The following is a 20,243-nucleotide window of genomic DNA, read 5'->3' as shown; positions in this document are numbered from 1 at the left end:
ACATATACGCATTTGTTGCAAATGCCCACTGAAAAATTTCGCATTTGTTGCTTAAGCCAGTTAAGCGAATTGATACATGGATGATAGTCAAGTACACAAAAGCGCGTGAGACAACAACTTTCAAACCCAAAACTCATTTTTGGTGTGCTTTGTTTAACAATTAATAGGTTAGAGATAAGTTAATGAGTTTGCACAAGAGGAAAAATGATTTTATCTTTAGATTCATTTAATAAGTTGTAAATATATGTAGATATGTTAATTATGCAATTAATTTTTTTTTAATTTTTGTATTAAATTATTTATTTTCTTTTCCTAGTATAATATTCTGCTTAAATTTGTTTGTAACTGGTGAGTCCTATTATATTGGGAATCAGTTTTTATAGTTTTGTTGTTGATGTCTAAAAAATTGCATTCGTTTGTAACACTTGTTAATTAGGGCATTCATGACTGCATTCATTTACAACACTGTTTTGTGCATTCAAGTGCATTGAAGCAAGTGACATCACAACCTTTTAAACAAAAACACAACTAATTAATTTATAGGGTGAGTCATTTAATAATTAACCAGATTAGAAAAATGTTATTGAATTTGATCGGGAGAAAATATTTCATATTAGATTTATTTAATTAGATGTAAAAATATTAATAATTCAATTAATTTAGAGTTTATATGGTTTTTCTTTTCCTAGAGCAACGTTATGTTTAAGTTTTTTTTTTTTTTTTTTGTAAATTATGTTTAAGTTTTTTGATTCGTATTGAGTTATATTATCCTCAATCAATTTAACAGTTTTGTTGTTGATGTTAATTAACTATTGACTCATATATCCCCAAACCCGCATTATATTATCATTTCTCTTTCTTGAACTCTTCTATTTTCTTTACTATATATATGTAATATTTTTTTTTTCTCAACACTTGTTATTGCATTCATATCCATGTAATGCAAGTGTACAGTGCCATGTCCTTCCAATGCAAACCCTAACAAATATGTTTTGATTGGACTCTATTTTTCAATGAACTTAAAAGTTAAAGACAATTGCCAATTGACTCATAATTCCTAAGCTCCACGCTGCCAATATTACTACTTTATGAGTTCTTTGTTGTGGTCCAAGCCCAAAATCAAGACACTAATGTGGGGTCTACACCCAAGAGACATGAAAAGGCCAAAATAATTGGCTGATTATGTGTTGGGCTAAAATATATATAGTGGGTCAATCATATTTTGGTTCATTTGAATGTTGCCATTATATTTGTGTTTGCAAAAAGTAACAGTTGTAATTAAACGCAGCCTTCGGCGGTGGTGATCCTCTTTAATAAGGGAATTATAAATGATAGTCATAAATGAATTAGTCTCTAGACTTTGAATGTTTTTCTCACAGGACATATATATAGATTTTTAAAAAAAATTTATGGAAGGAAGCTATTAATGAGTTTTAAGAGGTTACATTATAAATGGTAGTCATAAATGTATATATATTTTATTTTTATAAATTATTGTCATAAATGAATCGGTTTCTGAACTTTGACGGTTTTAAATTGTGGATATAAATATATATATTATTTTAAAATTATAAAGAAATAAGTTATTAATGAGGTTTTAAGAGCTTACATTTTAAGTCTTCGTTTGAAGTTTGAAATTTACTGTAATAAAAAATTGAATTTTTTACTATTATTTTAAATTTGAAGTAGATAACGTTGTATATTTTTAAATAAAAGGAACGCAATTTTATATATTTGTTGGTCTTTTACATTTTCTCATCACAAAATTAAGAGTGGAGATCGAAGGAGAGAGTATATTGCGGTGGAGAGAATGTAAAAAACGTCTCCATTGTCCTAAAAAAAAAAAAGAGTAGGTCAGCACTTAACGTTGTTGTTGTGGGTTCTATTTAAGGAGTAATATACCTTAATCTCCGAGAGAGTGTGTGTGATGTGTCTATAACGTTGCGTTAATTAGGTGGTGATGATCGTCTTTGGTTTTTTTTTTTTTTTTTGATAACAATCGTCTTTGGTTTTTATAGTTGACGTATGATACTGAAAGCAAAGAAATTTTTTGACACAACGATTGGTTTTGTTGCTGCGTGTACTTTGAATTATGAAAGTTTCTTAGTTTTTTTTTTCTTTAAAGAATTGTTAATTTTATTTTATTTTTTCAATTTCAGAGAAAAGCAGAAGGAGGTAATTGTCTTTCGTAGATCTTAAAAGTTTCTGTAGAGGAAGTTGACTGTCCAAGTTCAATCAAGCTAACAGAGAAAGACAATTATTTGGCATAATGTTGCAAAATTTGCATTGTATTGTTATTTCTTCAGTTTTCTTTTCTACCCTAGCACGTAATTTCGAATGCATTTGCTGATGTGCATGTAACCATCGACTCAAAAGCCTTAAAACTCGCATCATATCATTGTTTATTTACACTTTTTCATTACTGCACATATTTGAATCCGTTTTCTATATTTGTTAGTGCTTTCATAAGTGAGGTTATTTACAACACTTGTTTTGTGTGTTCAAGTGAACGAAAACATGTGACAACGAAACCTTCTAATTAAACCAGAACACAAGAAATCATTTATTATAGGGAAAAACATCTATCATTTTAAAGGATAGAAATTTATATCATTTTAGATCCTAACCGTTGATTTCCGTTCATCAACGGTTATAATCTATTGGGTCAAATTTAATGGGCCAAATTTATTATTAATTAATTAATAATTTTGATCCAATAAATTATAACCATTGATGCACGGAAATCAACGGTTATAATTTAAAATGATATAAGGTTATACCCTTTAAAATGACAGATGCTATTCTCTTTGTTATATGCATTGTTTAACAATTAATCTCGGTTATTCATTGAGTCTAAAATCACAAAATTTGCGTTGTATTGTTATCTCTCGAGTTCTCTTTTCTACCCGAGAACGTAATTGCAATACTTCTTAATGCATTTGCTGATGTGCAACCATCGACTCAAAAGCCTTAAAACATGCATCATGTCATTGTTACTTTACACTTTTTTCATTATTGCATGTAATTGAATCCGTTTTCTTTTTTTTGTTAGTGCTTTTGTATGTGCGGTTGTGTCTTAAAGTGAACGAAAACATGCGACAAGGCAACCTTCTAAACCAAAACACAAGAAATCATTTATTGTATGCATTGAGTCTAAAGTCGAAAAACTTGCATCGTGTACTGTTATTCTTGAGTTCTTCTCTTTTCTACCTGAGCACGTAATTGCATGTGTTATCAACACTTGTTAATGCATTTGCTGACATGTATAATCACCGACTCAAAAGCCTTAAAAATGGCATCATATCATTGTTTCTTTTACACTCTTTTATTACTGCACGTAATTGCATCCTTTTTCTATATTTATTAGTGCTTTCGTAAGTGCGGCTATTACAACACCCGTTTTGTATGTTGAGGTGAACGAAAACATGTGACAACGCAAACTACTAAATCAAAATGCGAGAAACTCATTTATTTCATGCATTGTTTAACGATTTATATTAGTTATTCATTGAGTCTAAAGTCGCAAAACTTGCACTGTATTGTTATTTCTTGAGTTTTTCTCTTTTTTTCTCGTGTACGTAATTGCATCCGTTATCAACACTTGTTAATACATTTATAACTGTACCAGTTTATATTGCTTATTTGGTGCATCTGAATGCATGAAAACATAAAATACCACAATGTTCTAAACTAGAAAGCAACAAACTCTTATGTGACATGTGTTTCGTTAAAAATAATTAGAGAGTTAGCCCTTAAAAAAAATTCCTTAGATTTTTTTAATATGGTGCAATTAAAAGTTAAGAAATTATCATCTATACAACGTAACTCCGAAATTCTATGCTGCCAAATATTATTTCACGATTTGTTTTGCTCTCCTATGCACGTTCCAGTATATTACTCATATTATCTTTCATATATATTTTTTTTAAAAATAACTTAATATTATAATTTTTTCACATAATCATGTTAATTAAAACATCTCCTTTGTTACACATATTTCCTTATATTATTCACCTTTTGTAGAGGGAGCATGAAATTAGTCACATCTCATGCAATACACGTGTCATCCTAATCTTTCCAAGAAAAGAAAAACAAAAAGGATTTCTCATAGCTACTGCAGATGAGAAATTTTACACTAAGTATCTTTATATCAGGATCTAGTATTTAAAAAAAAAGTCAAAATTGATATGTGTTCCTGCAAAATTTTTGATCTGCCGCAGAAATAAAAAGTATATTTGCCAATTAAATGATAGTTAATTGACCTCAATGAACTGAGAAGGTGGAATGAGAATATATATGTTTGATTTTGTTCGTATCATTTTTTGGAAGAATTTAAAACTATAATCTTGAAATAGATCCCAAATCAGACTAATCCTAAATTGATGAACTAATTAAAATATCTTTGCTAACATTTCTAAAAAAAATTTAAAATTTTAATTATGAAACACGTGACGATTAAAAAAAAAAAAGTATATTTGTCCAAAAAAAAAAGAAACCGGCAGCAAAACTCAGTGAGCGCTCAGTTTAAAAGGAGGAAAGAACAGAGATGAATAAGCACGATAAACAGAAGCGAAGCGATGTCGAATTTGCCTCAATCTCTCTCTATGAACGCGGCTTTTGGTGGTGGCGCTCCTCCTCCTCCTCCTGGTGGCTCCGCCCAGGGCTCCTCCGCCACCAAGGATCGCAAGATGGCCTCTGCGGAGCAGCTTGTCCTCGAGCTCAGCAACCCTGAACTCCGTGAAAACGCTCTTCTCGAGCTCTCTAAGGTAACCCTAACCTAACCTTTTGCTTTTCCTCTTTATTGTTTCAGTTTTTTTTTTCTCCCTCTGATTTTGTGATATCTAGTGTGAATTGTTGTCATATAGAATTGGATATTAGAATTCTGCGAAATTGGATGATAATGGAAATTATAATTTCCGTTTGTTTTTTATTTTTCTATTTTTTTATTGCGTGGTTAGGGTTTTTGTGTGTGTGTGTATGGATGGAAATGGATTGAAACTTTGTTCTGGTTTTCCTATGTTAATCGTTGAGATATGATATTGATAGCATGTTTCTTGTTATGGGGTTGGTATAGTGTCAGAACAGTTAACAACTTGTCTCATTGCTGAGTCTCGTGCTTATTGAAGCTTTGTCTTTCTTTTTGTTTTCGTTTTCTTTTTGAGAGAAAAGTTGAAAGAGGCAAGAAAAATTTTACACGTGGTTGATTGGTGTGAGTGAGAATTGGTTTCAATGTTTTGGCCTGAGAATTATTAGTTACTTTTGTTAAATTCAGCGACATGTAATTCGCTCCTTACCCCATTGTCCTCCTCCCTACTAATTCTATGCGCCAAATTGCAGTACCTTGTTATCTAGAGTTTGATCTGGACTGCCAAAATTGGCAAACCTACTTCGTAAAGAAAATTGGATGAGTGAAAATGATTGGAAATGGCAGGGGATGTAAAAACCAGATTGAGGAATGGGTCCCATCGCCAGCCTGGTCACACCACCAAAACTGAGAGTTGAAAATCCGGTCAACATGTTCAAACTGGTTTTTGATTTCAGGGTTGAACCTCTTCTGATGTTCTGCAATTCTCAGCCTCTTCTCCTTAACAATGTACTCCATTGTGGTTCTCAGCCTACAATAAAAAAACTGTTGGGTTGGAAGCTATGAAGCACCGACACTTCAAAATCCCTGACGTGTCGTGTCCGACACTTCCCGACACTCCAATACTCGTTGCAAAGACTCAAAAAAAGTTCAAAGGTTACGTTGCGTTGCATTTTGAGTTCTAACTATTAGATTTATTGGATTACGATTACTATTTTATCGAGTTTAATATAAACATTTAGGATATCTTATGTTTCTTTGCAAAATTGATGGGTATTATAAGTTTAACTTTATTTTTTTGTTAAATTATTGAATATTAAATATAATATACACTACATAAATTAAAAATATTATATAATATCAAAACGTGTCCTAACGTGTCGAAATTTAACATTTTTTATAATTAACGTGTCGGAGTGTCTTGTCGTGTCGTATCCCATGTCCCGTGTCGGTGTCGGTGCAATATAGGTTGGAAGAACAGGGAGTGATTATAATACCTGGAGCAAAGTGAGCTCGAAAACAAAGGTAGAAACTGGCAACAAATGCCATGATCTGAGCCAGAGGCAGGCTGGAAGTGGGGGACGAATTTGTAGCTTTAGTGTTGTTACCTTGAAAGGAAACTGTCAAAAAGACAAAAACAAATCAGTAGTAGGAACATTTTGGGAATGAGTTGTGGCAGAGAAAAAAGTATGCCATTTATAGTTTTGAGCTACTTTTTTAGCATCTATAAATGAAACTGTGAGGAAATATGACAGCATTTCACAATAGGGTTTTTTTTTTTGGGTGGAAGATTGAAGGTGCAAAGCACCGGGGTAGGAGAGGATGATTGGGGCCCATCACAACCCAATCTTAAAGATTGGGGCTGGTGCCAATTGAGCTTCCAGCTCTTGGTGTTCTACAATAGGTATTGGATAGAGTAAGCTCACAGAGACCAAATAGAATGGTTAATAGGTAAAGTACACTTGGAAATCATTATTGCTTTACATCATATATAGAAGAACAGAGTGGAATAATTATTATTTATTCATGTCGATTCAATAATTTATTTTTAGATTCACTCTAAAAGTAAATGGAATATTAATCATATTACCGAATTTGCCCCTTCTTATCCCATTGTCCCGCTGCTTACTAATTTGCGGGTGCCAGATTGCGGTACTTTGTTATCTGGAATCTGGATTGCCAAAGTTGGCAAACATACTTCTTAATGAAAATTGGGGAAAGTCAGTGACTGAAAATGACTGGTTTTTAAAAACCAGACTGAGAAGCGGGTCCTATAGGCAGCTTAGTTCCACCACCAAAACTGAAAGTGAAATATCCGGTTAACATGTTCTAACCTGATATGGATTCCAGTGTTGAACCATTTCAGATTTTCTGCCTTTCTCAGCCTCTCCTCCTTCACAACGTGCTCCATCCTGCTTCTCTGCCATCAATCAAAAAACTATCAGGTTGGAAGAACAGGGGCTGTATTACCTGAGCAAAGTGAGCTTGACAACAAAGAAAGAAACTGGTAGTAAGTGTGATGATCTTAGAAGAGGCAGGCTGGGAGTGGGGGACAAATTAGTAGCTTGAGTGTTGTTACCTTGAAACGAAGCTATCAAAAAGACAAAAACAAATCAGTACTAGGGGATATATTGGGAATGAGTTGTGACAGAGAAAGAAGACATGCAACTTATAGCTTTGTGCTACTTATTCATCACTCTATAAAAGAAAATATGGGGGAAAGATGAAAGCATTGTAAAATAGGTTTTTATTTTTTGTGTACGTGTATGTGGAACATTGGAGGTGCGAAGCACCTGGGTAGGGGAGGGGGATTGTGGCATGGTGGAGTTTTGAACCTCTGACATCACCATCACAACATGATCTTAAAGATTGGGCCTGGTGCCATTTGAGCTTCAGGTTCTTGTAGTTCTATGAGAGGAATTGGGTAGAGTTAGCTCGCGGAGAAAAAATAGAATGGTTAACTGAAGTGTTATTTAGTAAGATCTCACTTATTAAAAACTAAAGTTTTAAAAAGTGAATATCATTAAAGTAATATTGCAAGGAGTTCTCTAACCATTAAAATTTAATTAAATAATTTTTTGTTTGATCAAACGATATATAAGATTATGTCGTATCTTGTGTTATATTTTTTTCTGGATTAAAGGTGTTTAGTGTAACAATTATGGAGTTTACTTCGGTATTTATGATTATCACATTACCTTAAAATTATAGACTGAATTAATTGAAGTTACGTACTGATTTATCAAAGTTTGTAAATTTTATAAGTATGTAATATTTATTACTTGATTTGTAATGTTTAACATATAAACTGTAATTTCAAAAAATAAACTACTACAAAATCATTCACTCAAGAGTATCAAAATTGGTCTCATCCGATTCAGTTGCATTCAAGGCACTTGTCACCAAGTCATTTACCAAAAAGAGGGCAGAGGTGAGGTGGGGGGCAACAAAACTCTTCTTACTAATAGAGCTGGGTGCGTTTCGTGCAGAAACGAAACCCAATCGATTCTTGTAAGTTTCAAATGTCAAATTTTCCCCAATTCAACAATGACGCTCCTCCTTCCCCTCCTCTGTCTCCTCCTCCCCCTCCTTTTCCTCCTCCATCACCTCCCCCTCTTCCTTTGTCTCCTCCCCCCAGTCCCACCGCCACCTCTCAGGCAACCGATGATCTCAGCATGACCTCTGTAGAGAAACTCATCCTCGAAATCACCAACCCTGACCTATGCGAAAGCGCTCTTCTCGAGCTCTCCAAGGTAACCCCTAACCTAACTCTTTCCCTTTCCTCTTCATCCTTTCATTTCCCTCCCCCTGGTTTTGTGATATCTCATGTGAATTATTTTGATCAAGAATCCCATATTAGAGTTTTGAGAAATTGGATGGCAAAGGAATTTGAAATCTCTCCTCTGTTTTTTTTTTTGATTGGGAATTTAGGGTTTTTTTCTTTTTTGTGTGTGCGTGAATATGGATTGAAACTTTGATCTTGTTTTCATATGTCAATTAATAGTTGAGATATGATATTGATAGCCTTTTTCTTGTTATAGGGTTCACTATAGTGTCTGAAGAATTACATAGCTGTCGTTTTATTGCTACATCTCATGCTTATCGAGGCTCTGTTTCCTTTTGTTGTTGTTGTTAGTTTTTTTTTTTTTTTTTTTTTAATTTGCACCGAGGGAAAAGTCGAATGAGGCAAGACCCTTTTTACATGTGCATGTGCTTGACTGGTGTGTGTGAGAATTGGTTTAATGGCTTTGGCCTGTGTATTATTACTTCCTTTTGTTAACTTAAGTGACGTGGGAGATATAATTATCATTTAGTGATTCTGATTCACTTATTTATTTTTAGATTCAGTCTAAAAGTAAATAGATTTTCAAGCATATTTACCAAATTCGCTCCTTCTTATCCCGTTGTCTTCCTGCATTCTGGTACTTTGTTATCTGGAACATGTTCTGAATTTTCAAATGGCAAACCTACTTCTTAAAAGAAATGATCGAAAATGACTGGTGTTGTAAAAACCAGACTGAGGAATGGGTCCTATAGCCAGCACGGTCACACCTACAAAACCGAAAGTGGAAAACCTGGTCAACCTATTCAAACCGGATTTGGATTTCAGGGTTGAACTACTTCTGATTTTCTGCTGTTCTCAGCCTCTTCTCCTTTACAATGTGCTCCTTCCTGCTTCTTATCCTTCAATCAAGAAACATTTGGGTTGTAAGAACAGGGAGTGATTATATTACCAGGAGCAAAGTGAGCTTGGAAACAAAGAGAGAAACTGGCAGCAAGTGCATTGATCTGACCAGAGGCTGGATGCGAGTGGGGTGAGCTTGATAACAAAGAGAGAAACTGCTACCATTCTGATTTGTCTTTTAGTGACTGTTGCTATTAAATTCTTGAAGATTTTCTTTGTGCTGCATACATGCTGTTATCTGACTTTAGCTTTTTATTATTGCTATTATATCTAGAATTCACTTGTTTTCTCTTTTAACTGTTTTGTATTTCTACTGCCCTCATACATGTATCTCATCCATTTATTTTTTCATGTTTTCTGTATTTTAGAAGAGAGAGCTATTTCAAGATCTTGCTCCATTGTTATGGAATTCTTTTGGTACTATTGCTGCACTTTTGCAGGTATGCTATGTGATTTGCATTACCTATGCCTTGTGTGCGTTGTTTAGCTTACTTTGCTTTAATCTTTCTTGTGAATTTTTACTTCATTAGCTCGTAATATTTTTGAGGTTATACATTTCTCTCTTCTCATTGTTCTTTTATTACCTATTACTCCGTTTTGGTCTGTTATATATTTTGTTCAGTTGATGTTTTACTTGCTTCCAACTTTTTTCCTTGGTAAAACCAAACTTTTGTTTTCATATTTTGTCAAAACTGATGGGATGATGATGGAACGATAAAAGTAAATGGTGATGGTGTGATTTAACTTGTTTAGAATTGTAACTACGCCACTATTGTTTTTGACAGTTAAAATGTTATATTTTCAGCATACTCCAAACATTGCACTTTCAGTTTCTCGTCATTTAGTTTTAATTTTATATTTCATATGCATCAATATCATCAAACAAACATAACTCATTTCTTTCTTTAAGCGGATGATTTTTTTTCCACTAACAAGGTTTTTCTTATTTGTCCCCCATTAACTAAAATTTGATATTTTATTTTCTTTCAGGAAATAGTTTCAATATACCCTGTTCTTTCACCACCAAATCTTACTCCAGCACAATCAAATCGAGTGTGTAATGCACTTGCTCTTCTTCAGGTCAGATGAGCTTGTCCTATCAAGTTGTGTTCTATATTTTACTAAGACAATCATTTCATTTTGTTGGTGAATAACTTGATTATAAATTTATACGATATTCTAAATCACCACCCTATGCAATTTGGACTTTTAATTCGTTATATTTTAATAAATACTATATTTTCATAGGCATAACCCACAATAAAAGTATACATACCGAAGATGTTAGAATATCCTTTTTAACTGCATTATGTTTCTAGCACACTAGATTCTGGTACTTAAATAATCTGTACTGTGGTGGACCAAAAGCAGTGCACCATTGCAGGACAAGAATTATATATATATATATATATATATATATGTATGTATATATTACTAAAACTTCTCTAATTAAATGTCAACTTTCAAAATATGCATCTGCCAACTACCTTCATGCCAACCAAAATCAAAAGGAGAGAACAGCAAGCATAACTCATGAACAGTTGAAGGATACTATCCATATGCCTATGTTTTCATGATGTGATTTGCTTATGGACTGTAACAGGATATATTGCAAGTCAGGTGACTTTGTTCTGACCATTCCACCACCTACTTTTGCAAGATAGGACAAAAGAAAAGAAGACACTAATGTGCAGTGTTTTTTTTTTTAGTGTCATACCTCTGAATCTAATTGCTTAGGAACAAGCTAGCCGTAAATATCATACTTTCTGTGTGGTCTTTTTGTTTCCTTTTCTTCTTTTGAGACATACCAGAAAGAAAATGAAAAAAAAAGTTGTTATTAAGTTTTTTTCTTCTCATGCTTTTTTTTTTTCCCCAGTGTGTAGCATCTCACCCTGATACAAGGATGCTATTCCTCAATGGTAATGTCACTTTCCTCAGTCATCTGAAGGACTTTGAACTTCTGTCTGATTTTGTACTTATCATCTTTGCATTATATATTCTGATAGTTGTAGAACTAGCCTTAGAGCAAATGTTAAGGTTGCTACTCTTTGACCAAAACTCTAATACATGAAATAGTCTCTTTGCAAAGATGCAAGGACAAGACTACATACAATCGTAAATTCACTGAGCCTTCGTATAGTGAAATTTGCCATTTTTTGTAGTGGTTGAAGTAGTCTGTTCTTAAAATAAACATTTTCTATTTGCTTAAGTGCTTTGGGAGGATGCTGTCAGTTTCTTTTGATTTGGTTGGTGCCACCTGTGTAATACGATGAATTGGAAAGAGTAGTCTGGAAACTGTAGGATGAAGATGGGTATAGTCAGGATATAATATGATGGCACCAATCAATTTAACGGCAAATTACCAACAAGCAACAGTAAAAGACACTTCAATTCTCTCAATACTACGTTGGAGATAACTCCTATTACAATATCACCAGTAACAACATAAAAACAGAGTTTCATCAGCCATACAGACTCTACTACTAGATAGCTACGATTGAAGATATCAATGCAGGGAAATTACAACTATGACAGTAATAAAATGACTCAACAGCAACATTAGTTCCCACTAACAACTATTATACGATGACTCTCCCTGATTATCCGTCTTACTCATACTAGAACCCATACCTAGCTTCTGAGCACCACGCTCAGTTGCCAACCAATTCCACAACCAATTCCACAGCTTGAATATATTCCCCCCTTACACGTTCTCTTTCCTTTCCTTATATCACCTTAGCCCCATCCGAATATTCTTCACACACACTCCCCATTTCGCCTTCACCATTTATTGCTTGCCACGTGGCCTCACTAATAACAAACTTCCCTTCCTCATTTGCTTTCACTATCAGATGGTTATTCTTCATCCTTTGGGCCTTCCTTTTCCTCACATAAGTTCTTTCAAATGGTTGTAAGCGCTACCCCCTCCATCAAGAACCACCTTATCCTCAAGGGGAAAATCGAGGAATTAGTCTTGGAAATCAACCAAATCCTCCCTTGTGCAATCACAATGAGCAAGTACCTGCCATTGCACTAACAACTAAACTCTTCCATTAAGCAACTTCCTGGTTTTCAAGATGGCAGCAGGCTGGACTTGTAACTCCAACGTATCCGCCAAGAAACGAGGCAGATTTAATACTGGGGTCGACACAGGAATTCCTGGTTTGAATTGAGAAACATGAAAAACGGGGTGGACTTTTGAATATGAGGGGAGTTCTTGATGATACGCCATTGGTCCGATTCACTCAGTAATAAGAAAGGGACCATAAATCTTGGGCTCAATTTTTGATTCAACCTCTGTGCCAAAGAACGCAACTTGTATGGTTGTATCCTTAGGAAAATCAATTGTCCCACCTCATATTCAATTTCCCTCCTACCCTTTTCAGCTTAGACCTTCATTCTGAGTTGTGCCCTGCACAAATGTTGCTTGAGATCAGCTACAATAACATCACGGGCAGCCATCCATTGATCAACTACAGCAACAAGGGAACTGCTACTAGAACTGAAGTTATTAAAGCACAACAGGGTAGGTGGGTCTCGGCCATAAACAGCCTTGAAAGGTGTCATATTAATAGACCTATTGTGAGGAGTTGAACCAAAACTTGGCCCAAGGCAGCCATTTTGCCTAGCCTTTGGGATGTCCATTAATAAAACACTGTAAATAAGTTTCTAAGGTTCTATTTACAATCTCGGTTTTTTCGTCAGATTACAGGTGATAAGCGAAGCTAAATTTCAGTGTCGTGCTCGCTAATTGGAATAATTCTCCCCAAAATTTGCTAACGAAGACTCGATATCTATCAGATACAATACTTCTTGGAAATCCATGCAACCTGACCACTTCCTGCACAAAAACAACAGCCACATCCTAGGCATCAAAGGGGTGTTTCAGTGTCATAAAATGCGCATATTTAGTTAACCTATCAACCACCACCAATATTGTATACAGTCCATTTGACTTGGGCAAACCACTAATAAAATCTATGGAGAGATCCTCCCATACCATCTTCGGCACCGGTAAAGGCTGAAGTAACCCTACAGGCAGCAAATGGTCATACTTTTGCTGTTGACAGACAGCACACTGTCATACGAAAGTAATTACATCCTTCCTCATTCCCCTCCAAAATGACACAGCAGCTATTCTCTTGAATGTACGCAATTCTCCCGAATGACCACCCCATGGAGAGGCATGAGATTCCTCCAAAATCTTAGGAATATGGGCTGATGTCCTAGGAATGACCAAACGATTTTTGTACCACAAACAACCTTTCATCACCTAGTAACCTGGATGTGAACCCCCATCTAACAGCACCTCTATCATAATTTTGTGAGTCACAGGATCCTTCAATACTTCCTCTGATATCGCTTAAAGGTTTGGACGAAAGACTAGGGTCAGTTCCTTACAATCCATAATCCTTGAAAGAGCATCAGTCACCTTATTTTCATTACTAGGTTTAAACAAATTTCAAAATCAAATGTCAGCAACTTTGCAACCCATTTTTGCTATCCTTTAGCCATTAAACGTTGTTCAGTTAAGTACTATAAGCTATGTTGATCAATTTGAATCACAAGTGGCGTCCCATGTGATAGTGGCGCCATTTATGGACTGCAAACACGATAGCCTTCAATTCTCTTTGCTAGACAGACAACATCTTTGCTGTTTATGAGAATGCCTTACTCAGGAATGCAATTGGGCACCCATGCTCCATAGTACTTAATTTGACTTAAGGAGGCTTGAAAACATCTTTTCTAAAACTTTCACCCTCATTCTAATCTGATTATAATTTGACTGAAGGTCCAGTTTAGAGAAATACCAACCCCATGCAATTCATCAAGAAGTTCATCTATAACAGGTAGAGGGAACTTATCTGGTATGGTGACCTTATTGAGAGCTCGGTAATCTACACAGAACCTCCGGCTTCCATCTATCTTTTTTACCAAAATAAGCGGACTGGAGTAGGGACTGCGACTTGGTCTGATCATGCTGGCCAATAACATTTCCTTTACAAATTTTTCTTTCTCTGCCTTTTGGTAATAAAGGTATCTGTAGGGTCTAATGATTGGTATTGCTTCTCCTTCCTACAAAATGATTTTGTGATCACGAGAGCGTTGGGGAGGAAGATTTGAAGGAGGCTTGAAAACATCTTCATATTGTTGTATAAGCTCAGATACCGGAGATTCCATACGTGACACACCATCCTCAACCGAACATAAGTTCAATTAACATAGGATTTTTCGATTCTCATATTCCAAATTTTGTTCAGCCCCTTTGATGATACATTGCTACAGGACAAGGTTGGATCACCTGAATGCTCACCAATTTCCCTTGCCACGACACCTTGAGTAACAGCTCCCTGGATTTTGCTTGGATTTCTCCTAACCCCTCCAACCAATCAAACTCCAACACTATATCCACATCCCCCAAGTTGAAAACAAAGAAATTTTGTTGGATGGTGATATGTGGTAATTCCAATGTCACCTGTTTACATCCACCTGGGCTTCTGAATTGGTTTTCGTCACCCACTTCCACCATGAATTGCCTGCTGTCATCCATCGGTAGCTCCAAAGCCTTCACCACTCCGTCAACAATGAAGTTGTGCGAAGCCCCTGTGTCGATGAGGACCACCAATTTCTGACCACGTACCCTCCCCCTCGACTTCAACGATTGATTAGAAGTGAACCCGACGACGCTATGAACGCTTAATTGCAGGTTGTTGTCCATCCTTGTTCCGCTTGTCTCGAACGCCACTTCTTCTTCTTCGTGAATCTCCGTACATCCTTCCCCCAAGATCATCACGCTCAAGTGACGGTTTTGACAAACATGACTAGGAGAGAATGGGGCATCATATCTGAAACATAAATTTCGTCGTTACTTCTCATCCATCTCCGCTTGGGTCAGCCTGTGATAGTTCGACCATCGAGAATTTTGGCCACCTCCGACGGACGATGCGCTCCCCACATTTGTCGATGCGCCTCCCTCTTGTATGCCCCCATTTTGTGGGTTAGGGCTGACTCCCCACAGTTGGGGTTCCCCCTTGATTTCCCTGAGTTGGATTATTAAATTGAGCCGCTGGTGTGATCACAGGATTATTGTGAGGCCCATTTCAAGTCCCTCCCCCAATTTGGCCCAGTACGATTAGTGAGTGTAGCAAACCCATTATTCGCTCCAAACCTAGTTCCGTTTCGGCCCAAATTGAAGCTTCCCCTACCAAGCACTGCTTTCCTTTCCTCCACGCGCTGAGCTAATAGCATCATCCGCCCCAAATTGTTGGGAAAATGTAAACGGATTTCAGCCCTGATTTCTTCCTTCAAACCCGCCAAAAATGCCACCTGCATGCATCATTCCTTCATCAAAGTGCCTTAATGGAGTAGACAACACTTCGAAATGCTCCTTGTATTCCGCCACTGTTCCCATCTGACACAACCCCATGAGCGCTTCATACGGATTACTGAAAGAAGAAATGTGAAATCGTTGCAGAAGCGCCAACTGGAAAATTTCCCAGTCAATCAATGGGTTCCTTGGCTCCCCCCATTGGAACCAGCTCAATGCCTTCCTCTCCAAACAAATTGATGCAGTCTCCACCTGTTCTTCAACGGGAATTCTATTGACTCGAAAATAACATTCTGCTCTGAAAATCCAGCCACAGGGATCTTCTCCGGTAAAATAAGGAACCTCCATCCTCTTCATCCTTTCCTCATCTTTGGCGTTTGGTGGATTCCGATGGCCTCCTTTTTTATTATTCCCCATTCTTCTCCTAGCTTCAACCTCTTCCTCGCGATGCTCAATTCTCGTCAATATTCCCATTATCGTCTCCTGAAATTGCTGGAAACGTTCTTCTATTCCTACCATTCTCGCCTCCATACGTCTCTCTGCTTCTTCAACCCTGTTCTTCATTCGTGTATGTACCATAAATCGGTGCTCCAAGGATGTGAAGCTTTGATACCAAATTGATGGTACCAATCAATTTAACAGCAAATTAACAGCAAGCAACAAGAAAAGACACTTCAATTCTCTCAATACTACGTTGGAGATAACTCCTTTTACAATATCACCAGTAACAACATATAAACAGAGTTTCATCAGCCATACAGACTCTACTACTGGACAGCTACGATAGAAGATATCAATGCAGGGAAATTACAACTATGACAGTAATAAAATGACTCAACAGCAACACAAGTCCCCAATAACTACTATTATACGATGACTCTCCCTGATTATCTGTCTTACTCATACTAGATCCCCATACCTAGCTTCTGAGCACCATGCTCAGTTGCCAACCAATTCCACAGCATGAATATATTCCCCCCTTACACGTTCTCCTTCCTTTCCTTATATCACCTTGGCCCCATCCGAATATTCTTCGCACACACTCTCCATTTCGCCTTCACCATTCATTGCTTGCCACGTGGCCTCACGAATAACAAACTTCCCTTCCTCATTTGCTTTCACTATTAGTTGGTTATTCTCCATCCTTTGGGCCTTCCTTTTCCTCACATAAGTTCTTTCATGGTCTGCATATGAACTCAGGTTTTAAGGGAGCTGGATTGAATTGTCAATATGTTTTATTTTTATCTGGGTTAACATGAATTGTCAATATTATTGCCTTTTAATTTGATCTTTCTTTATGATTAGCTTATTGCATAAACTAATGGATAAAATCTGCTTTTGCAAAATGAATTCCTACTGCCCGAATTTTCCACTTTGTACTATAATGCATATGTTGTAATCCCTGTCTTATTCATGTTTGATGATTGCTTTAGCATAGTCTAAATATTGATATAAGAATGTTGAACTTTTGTTTTGGAGGATATCTTGGCTAGAATGGTATATGATGGGCTGCTGAATTTGAGTAAAATGAGACTTGCGAATAAATTTTAAATGCAACTGGCACACCCTTGCTGTTGCCTTTCCCATCTTAGGACATCCTGTGTTGCTTGAAAATGGAGTTCCGTTTTCCCACTATTTACAGCTCATCAGATCTGATTTTTCTTTTTTCTCTCTTTTTTGAAAGATCTGATTTCATATTTAAGTAGTCATATCTTTCCTTTTTGCCGCTAGAATTTTTATTTCCAATATCTATCCTCTATTAAGCATCTGAAGCCAGCGATTTTTTGTTATTTAATATTAGGGGATTAATCTGCTCTTGTTTTATATGGGTTCATTGACTGCGAACTCCAACCATTTTTGGATAAAAATGATGTTGATGTTAATGTCGAGTTATGGTTGTTAGTACATGGAAGTGTTTGATAATCTTATAATAAATTGTTAAACTTGCTTTTTCTATTCTGCAGCTCATATACCTCTATATCTGTATCCGTTCCTCAATACCACAAGCAAGTCAAGACCATTTGAGTACTTGAGGCTTACCAGTCTTGGTGTCATTGGTGCCTTGGTGAAGGTACTTCTTCCTTGCTGATTCTTTTGTTGGATGCAAATAACTACTAGAAAAAACATATCATTTGGCAATATTTGTGCTGCAAAAATTATATTTTTAATCACTAAAAGTATTGTAAAAAAAAAAGACAAAAATATTTATCACGGAAATCCTTGGCACAAAAAGCTGTATATAATGGAATGGGGACGGGACATACAAATCCAACTTTGGATTAGCTGAACAAAGTAGTGTCCCTGACTATTTATGTTACACTATAATCGGTAATTAAGAAAGGGCATCCGGGTGCTATAAAGCTACAGCTATGCATAGGGTTGAGCAAAGGGTCAGACCCATTGTGTGGGTTTATAGTAGACAGTATTATTTTGCATTTGCAAGAGGCTGATGACATGAGTCGAACCTGTGACCTTTAGGTCACATGGCAACAACACCAACTGTTTTGCCAAGGTTCCCCTTCAATTATTGGTAATTTTTTTTTTTGTCATCTATGTTTCATCTATGCTCGGGTTTTGTCGATTGTAACAGTTTTCTCATGCTGATTTTTATGCACTAGGTTGATGATACGGAAGTCATAAGTTTCCTTCTTTCAACAGAGATAATTCCTCTGTGCCTACGCACCATGGAAATGGGCAGTGAATTGTCAAAAACAGTTGAGTTTCCTGATTCTTGGGTAAACTTATACCACCACAGTATTTGTATGGTGAATTGGACTTAGTTTAGTTGCCATTTCCTTCATATTTCTTTGCTGCTGGTCTATGTTTGATTCTCATGTATCCATGTGAAGCTATCTTGCTCGTTTCAATACAGTGCTACTGCTAGGCATGCTTATGATTTATCTGCTAATGCATTCTTACCTTGATTAATGAGACAACATAAGATACATTGATATTAACCCCTACTTGAGGAGACTGCTTCAGAGATTATTGTTTTGCTTTTTGAATAGCTTAATAGCTTGTCATATTTTACGATTTTAGCTATGGTCATGAAGCTGTTTGAACTTTTCCCAGCATATTTAGTATAATCATGTAATTTTAGCACTGGCTTTTGTATGGGTTCAAATACAGTTCTTGACCTTTAAGCTAATTTTCTCTTTGACATAGTTCACACTTCACAGTTGTGTGATGAATGTGAACTATATAAACTCTCTGATCTTCTTTGTTCTGTAGACGCAAAGCTACTTGATACTTTTTAAGTTTCTATGCTTACTTGATCCCGTATGTAATACCGAATAATAGTAAAAGGGAGCATGGTTGTCTAATGAAAGTTCTAACACCGCAGGTCGCCACATTTATAGTTCAAAAAATTCTCTTAGATGATGTTGGCTTGGATTACATATGTACCACAGCAGAGCGTTTTTTTGCAGTAGGTCGAGTTTTAGCGAGCATGGTGGGAGCTCTGGCTGAGCAACCCTCATCTCGTCTGCTGAAGCATATTATCCGATGCTATCTTCGCTTATCTGATAACCCGAGGTTGGTTAGTAGTATGCAACTCTATGTTGTTGCTTTCTTCTCCTCGTCTCCTTCCACCTAATTTGCCTCTTGTCGTGCCCTTTCCTTTCTTCTCTATTTTCAAATTTCATCTCTAGTTAAACTTTGTTTGGTTAAAACAGGGCATGTGATGCACTTAGAAGCTGTCTTCCGGAGATGTTAAGAGATGCTACTTTCAGCAGTTGTCTTCGTGTAAGTGCTTGTGATATTAATAGCATACAAATTTGGTTTAATCAGTATGGTGGAGTAGCTAGATTTTAGAAATCATAGGTTGAAGAGAATGGTAGTAACTGAAGAAGTTCGTCATGTTCTCCAAATCTTCAATTTCAGAGCTAGAGATTTTCCATTCGCTAGAGAATGGTAGTAACTATAAAAAGATTATTCATGCTTTAGTTTGTTTACATAATGTTGTCTTGGTTTTTTTTATTCAGGAAGACCCCACAACTAGGAGGTGGCTACAACAATTGCTTCACAATGTTGGAGGGAATCGGGTTCCTGCACTACAAGCTGGAGGAGGTTTTGATCATATGATGTGACCTGGGATCTTGCCTCGTTGTGGGACTTGCTATCATCCCTTCTGGTCCCGTTTATATCTTTATTTCGTGAAACTTCAACTTGGTTGTTCAGAGAGAGATAATGGTTATAATTCTTGGTACATTGAAACTTTAAAGACATTTTCCTATATTCTAATAAGTATCCAATTCGGTAGTACATTTTACTCCTTTTCCGTTCAAGCTTATACATATTAAGGTGGTTTTTACTATGTTAGGAGAGAGTCTCCTATTGTGACAAAAACTCAAGAATGAGCAAGAAATTGAACTGATATTATTTCTGATATCCTTCTCAAAGTGAAGTACAAACTCTTTATAGGAACCTTTGGCTATTACTACAAGAGAACTAGCTACTTATTCTTATTACCTAACTAATTCAGTTATGTTCTGGATGAACATTAATGAATATTCTGTATTTGTTATTTGCCTGCATAAGGAACCCTCCACACACACACACACACACACATATATATATATATATATATATATATATATATATATATATATATATATAGCCTAAGCCAAGCGGTTATGATAGACGTG

The 20,243-nt window shown here is 36.2% G+C and overlaps 1 protein-coding gene across 1 annotated transcript; it reads left to right on the top strand.

Annotated features, from left to right (window-relative positions):
* Positions 1-4,523: 4,523 nt before the first annotated feature.
* On the top strand, positions 4,524-20,024 carry LOC133287131 (uncharacterized). The gene is made up of 9 exons (XM_061484685.1): positions 4,524-4,766; positions 9,638-9,709; positions 10,260-10,349; positions 11,146-11,188; positions 17,562-17,668; positions 18,216-18,311; positions 18,941-19,131; positions 19,272-19,341; positions 19,581-20,024. Exons 1-9 carry the CDS (start codon positions 4,578-4,580, stop codon positions 19,683-19,685), a joined length of 963 nt encoding a protein of 320 aa, XP_061340669.1. The 5' UTR covers positions 4,524-4,577; the 3' UTR covers positions 19,686-20,024.
* The last annotated feature ends 219 nt before the right edge of the window (positions 20,025-20,243 follow it).

Source organism: Gastrolobium bilobum, unplaced genomic scaffold (assembly GCF_033153095.1).
Source record: "Gastrolobium bilobum isolate Gb01-03AN ecotype WA unplaced genomic scaffold, APGP_CSIRO_Gbil_v1 utg41419, whole genome shotgun sequence".
Taxonomy (NCBI): Eukaryota; Viridiplantae; Streptophyta; class Magnoliopsida; order Fabales; family Fabaceae; genus Gastrolobium; species Gastrolobium bilobum.
This window is presented reverse-complemented; position numbering and strand designations above follow the sequence as displayed.